This window comes from Paralichthys olivaceus, chromosome 10, assembly GCF_024713975.1.
Source record: "Paralichthys olivaceus isolate ysfri-2021 chromosome 10, ASM2471397v2, whole genome shotgun sequence".
Classification (NCBI taxonomy): Eukaryota; Metazoa; Chordata; class Actinopteri; order Pleuronectiformes; family Paralichthyidae; genus Paralichthys; species Paralichthys olivaceus.
This window is the reverse complement of record NC_091102.1, coordinates 24,269,755-24,274,676: the sequence shown is the minus strand read 5'-3', so window position 1 is coordinate 24,274,676 and position 4,922 is coordinate 24,269,755. Positions and strand designations below refer to the sequence as shown.

Here is a 4,922-nt window from a genome sequence, read left to right as displayed (position 1 = left end):
GGCTGAGGAAGCATTATCACCTTTACGTTCTGATGACTGTTCTGATGACTGTGGAGTCTGCGAACCACTCACCATGTGTTACTGTTTAAGTGAATACGCCCAGGTTAACTTGTGACAGTCACAACTTAACTGTACACTCAGCATTATCGTTCATACGTCACACATTTGGACCCTGCTGCGCCCGTGTGTTTAAAACAGTACGACATCATGAAAAATTGCTATACAGAAAAGCCACCATTATTATGCGTCTTTACTATTAGTGTGCGTTTCGTGTGCTCGTTGATACCTTGGTTGGTGTGAAGCAAGAATACAAACACAAGTAGCGAGAGGCTTGTAACAGACACAACACAAATGTACACCTGCGCACGCATCTTCACCAGCAGGATTGTGTTAGCGTTTGTTGAACCGCATAGTTAGTTACCTTAATTTGTGAGATGTCAACTACATTTAACTTTAACTTAATATACCCCATGATGGTTTTTCTCGATTCCAATGTCATTTGAAAGGTCTAACCTGGTCTGAATGTGAAGGTATTTATTTGTGTGAAAATATCAAAAGCTATGCCTTCACCCACACACTACACAGAATACACAGTCTCTGAATAACTACACAAAAAAGGTATAAGAGGATTAAGGCACTTTTATTTTTTTGACATTTCAATAAATCAATCAAGCTACCTGAATAGCATGTGGTACGTAGCCAGCTACATATGAATTCAATGTAATATGAAGAGCAGAGTGGTGTGAGTGAATTTAGGTAAATTAAAGACAAGTCCAGCTGCTGCAGTAGTTGGATAGCACTAGCGGGTAGACCAGCCAGGAGGGAGTTTTAGTACATAAATAATTTATTAGATGCACATAGGACAGTAAAAGTCACCATCCACTCCTGGTTGCCCAACACAGCTTAAGTGATACCAGCTGTAACATAGTGTGCAAGCAATCTGGAAGTAGAGAAAAAACATTAACATGTATTGCAGTACCATAAGTAAGACATGCATAAACTGAAAGTGCTTAAAGTCTGCCTCACCCATTGCACATCTGTGTCATACACACCACACACTCGGCATAGTCCAGACAAATCATCTGTTCATGAAACATAGTTATGTTATTTTCTCAAATAAATAGCTCTTGTTTTACAATATCTAATAAAAACAAATAAAACACCAACCTGTTGCGTTGATCAGCCGCTGACTTATCTGCATTCTTTCATACAGGATAGTTGGCTTATTAAAAATGACATTGAACTCTTCTCCATTTAAAATCATGTCTGCTAACTGAAACAAGAAACAAGTGGAAAACACAGATGCAGAAACGGTCCAACCATTTATTTTTGGAATGATTGATTCAAAGCACGTTCACTTACTTTACACACAATAACACCACATGATGTGGCATCCTCTTGATGAGCGGGAGTAACCGTCTCACAGGACCAGCGGGACCATTGCCCCCCCTCTACCTGGTCACTGCACTGCATTTTTGTAATGCCTCTTTCTGTGCCCCAAAAGGATCCACATAGACAGAGCGCTTCTCCTTTGGATACATCACCTGGACAAATTATAAAAGCAAATAAGGAATTATTCAAACAGGAGCTGTATAGTGTGATTATAGCCACAGCCCCTTACTGTTAGTGTCCAGTGCTGGTTTTCACAGACAGCTCCAACCATAATGTCATAGTCCAGTGGATCCACCTGCATTTATGCAATATAGTACACAGAAAACATTTTTCACATGAGGAATCTGCTCTAATATTGAGATGCAGAATAAATAAACATAGGACAAAGAAAACAAACATATGGGTTTACGAGTGAAGGAATAAGACAATCCTCCCTAATTTTCAGTGTAATCACATTTATAACTTACCTTCCTCAGCCCTTTGGTTTTCCCTTTCCAAATGTCAGTCATCTGAAAAGAATCAATTAAAAAGCACTGGCCTTTGCCTCCTCTACTGAATTTCCTCAGGCAAAGTGTGAGGTAGGCATTTATGATCTGTAATGAAATCAAATTTTTACCCACATGTGAATGCAAAATAAAATGCTGAAACCTTTCTTGCTTACCTCACTTTCCAGAAGTGTCCCTGGAGAAAGGTGTTCCCGGAGGTTGTGTGTGAAAAGCAAGTATGGGCCAATTTTGCTCCGTAATACCTCTGGTGCTTGCTCGGCCCAGATTGTCTCTACTACTATACAGAAAAAAGTTGACAGATTACTTGCAATAAACATTAGCAAAATAATTGTACTCATTATTTGCTATTACCTGCTTCTAAAGTGTCTAAATGGACTTTTTTGCAAAGTTTTGCAGGGACAAACACTGCTGACATGGCTGGAGATGACACAGAGATGGCATGAGGTGAGGGTGAGACGGCTGGAGATGAGGGTGAGATGGCTGGTGATGAGGGTGAGATGGCAGGAGGTGAGGGTGAGACGGTAGGAGATGAGGGTGAGTCAGTAACCCATTTGTGGGGGATGCGTGGGGTGGGCTCAATATATCTATTGAGTTGGTCAATGTTGACCTTGTGAATCATCTTGCTTTTCTCTGTTACCAGGTCAGCACTTTTCCCTTCCAATTTTATTATGGTGAAGGGGCCAAGCATGGAGGTCTCCATTCCCCCCCCCTTCTTTTGCTCCTGGCGTTTATTTGCCCTCATCACCTTGTCTCCAACTTCAAATCTGTCATCTTGTCCCAACTCCTCTCTTTTTCTCTTGATCTTGTCCCTCATCTTCCCCATGTTGGCTTGAGCTATGGTGTAGTGTGCTGGGAGGTTCTGTGTACCCAGAGGTTGTGTTTCCTGGCCAATGAGGGCCTCCACACCCTCATCGGTCACCTGTGTCAAGAAACACTTCAGAATGTTGAGTAACAGCAACCATGAAGTTAAGAATCATAATTTCCATTATTACCCCAATACACACATTACATGTGTACTTTACTACATACCAGATACTCTTCTGGAACTTCAGTAGGGTACATGGCCTCACGGCCAAACATGAGGAAATACGGGGAGTATTTGGTGGTGAGCTGCTTCTTGGTCCTTAGCGCAAACAGTGTCGCTTGGAGGTGCCCATCCCAAGTATTAGGTTAGGCCCGAACCAACTTAGTCAAGGTCCTGCAAGATCATACACCCAACACTGTGACCTTAACTTTGCAGTGTTAATGAAGACGGAAATAGACATTTACAATACCTTTGAATAGTCCCATTAATTTTTTCCACTAAGCCGTTGGTCTGGGGATGGTAGGGAGAGCATAGACTTCTTTTTATCCCCAGCTTCTCACAGACATTGTAGTTGAGCTGTAAGAAAGGTGGAAACATTCATATTGACACCATATAATTTAAGATTCAGATGGCATTAGGAGTTCTTACCTCATTAACAAATTCTCTTCCTTGGTCTGTTAGAAGCCTTTTTGGAGCACCAAACTTATAAAAGAAGTTAAAGATGCACTCTGTGACCTCAGCAGCACACTTAGTCTTTAGAGGATAGGCCTCAGTCCATTTAGTAAAATAATCAATCATCACACAGATATATTGGTGCCCTTGTCTGGTTGGTGCCAATTTTCCCACCAGATCCATGCCCACAAGCTCAAGTGGCTCCGTTACCTGAGGAAAACAAAGCATGATATGGAAATGAAATCTTATTCTGGGTTAGGGAGTTATTTCAGTGCAGTCACCTCAATTGGGACGTAAGCCGTCTTTATCTTGAGGACATTCCGTTTGGCCTGGCACTGCGGACACTCCAATACCTAAACAAATTTCAGAAATCAGTAAATGAGAAGATAAACAAATTGAATATGAAAGAGTGTGTTTACCTTAAACTACCATGTACAGAGATTACTAACAATATTAGATCAAGCTCACCCATTTTCGTATGTCCTTTTCCATCCCAGGCCAGTAGTACCTCAAGGAAATGGCATCCACAGTTTTTTCCATTCCACAGTGGCCACCATGCTCACTTGCATGGAAGGCCACAAAGATGCCATTTGCCTTGTCTGGGGAGGTAACTACTTTGGCCTGGTAGTCACCCTGCCTCCTTCGACGGCATGTGTAATGAAGCTGCCCATCTGAGGGCCATGATGATATTAGTAAGTCCACATTACTGCTTTATTGTGTGGAACACCTTTTACTTACCCTTAAAGGTATCATTTTCACTCCTCTTTATGATGTATCTTTGTTTAGAGGTTAAACCTAACGGAAAGGCATTATGCTTCAGGAAGTCTGTAATTTCTCTGACCAGTTTAGGGTCCATTTTGATTAAATCTAAATACTACTATACTATGTATATCTATTTATCTATCTCTCTATCTGTCTCTCTCTCTGTCTCTCTCTCTCTCTCTGTCATGGCGGAGTGAGTGTGTTTGGAGCTGAGAGCTGGTGGTGGTGTCTAGCGTTAAATCGTTTCATTTGCCTTATTTTCTCACTATTTAATGTTATATTTCTCACATAGTTCAATAATCACATTATCTCACAGTAGTTTGCAGTTTAGTGTTTGGTGTATTTGTGTGTTTCCCCTCACCTGCGTCTTGCCGGTACGTGGCAGGCGCCATGTCTAGCGGGAGTTTTTAACATCTCACCCGCAAACACGGTGTTAAGATCTCTGCCACCTTCCCCTGCAGCGTGGAGGACCTCAGCCTCGCTGTGGGGGAGAAGGTCGGCCACGGCGGTGTCGTGTCGGCCGCTCTAATGAACAGTGCCGTGGTTGTTTTCCTAGACCGAGTGTAGAAGGTGAACTCGGTCGTCGAGACAGGAATCACCGTGAACGGCGTTTTCGTACAAGGTGCTACCTCTGTCCCAACCCGCCACCAAGGTAGTCCTGTCGAACGTCCCCCCCTTCATAAACGATGAGTTCCTCAGCAGAGAGCTGTCCAGACACGGGAAGGTGGCGTCCCCGATCCGCAAGATGTTGTCTGGATGTAAGTCTCCATTACTGAAACACGTGG

The 4,922-nt window shown here is 42.7% G+C and overlaps 1 protein-coding gene across 4 annotated transcripts; it reads right to left on the bottom strand.

Annotated features, from left to right (window-relative positions):
- Window positions 1-656: 656 nt before the first annotated feature.
- LOC138411934 (uncharacterized) lies at window positions 657-3,912 on the bottom strand. 4 transcript variants are annotated; one of them, XM_069533624.1, is made up of 11 exons: window positions 3,352-3,909; window positions 3,173-3,279; window positions 2,928-3,096; window positions 2,250-2,817; window positions 2,054-2,175; window positions 1,860-1,985; window positions 1,622-1,687; window positions 1,363-1,544; window positions 1,168-1,273; window positions 1,027-1,082; window positions 657-940 (listed from the first exon to the last, which is right to left on the bottom strand). In XM_069533624.1, exons 3-8 carry the CDS (start codon window positions 2,976-2,978, stop codon window positions 1,452-1,454), a joined length of 1,026 nt encoding a protein of 341 aa, XP_069389725.1. In that variant the 5' UTR covers window positions 2,979-3,096; window positions 3,173-3,279; window positions 3,352-3,909; the 3' UTR covers window positions 657-940; window positions 1,027-1,082; window positions 1,168-1,273; window positions 1,363-1,451. The 4 variants fall into 4 exon arrangements, with proteins under 4 accessions (XP_069389725.1, XP_069389724.1, XP_069389726.1 ...); XM_069533623.1 differs by having other exon boundaries at window positions 657-1,082; XM_069533625.1 differs by having other exon boundaries at window positions 657-1,082; window positions 2,054-2,172.
- Between the last annotated feature and the right edge of the window lie 1,010 nt (window positions 3,913-4,922).

What these genes read in the sequence shown, in the direction of transcription:
- LOC138411934 (XM_069533623.1), bottom strand. Translation starts at nt 2,978, where the DNA reads ATGTTTGGCCGTGAGGCCATGTACCCTACTGAAGTTCCAGAAGAGTAT. An exon ending in TTTAGACACTTTAGAAGCAG is followed by an intron (nt 2,176 to 2,249) that starts GTAATAGCAAAT and finishes TTTTCTGTATAG; the next exon opens with TAGTAGAGACAATCTGGGCC. An exon ending in ACCAGCACTGGACACTAACA is followed by an intron (nt 1,545 to 1,621) that starts GTAAGGGGCTGT and finishes TAATTTGTCCAG; the next exon opens with GTGATGTATCCAAAGGAGAA.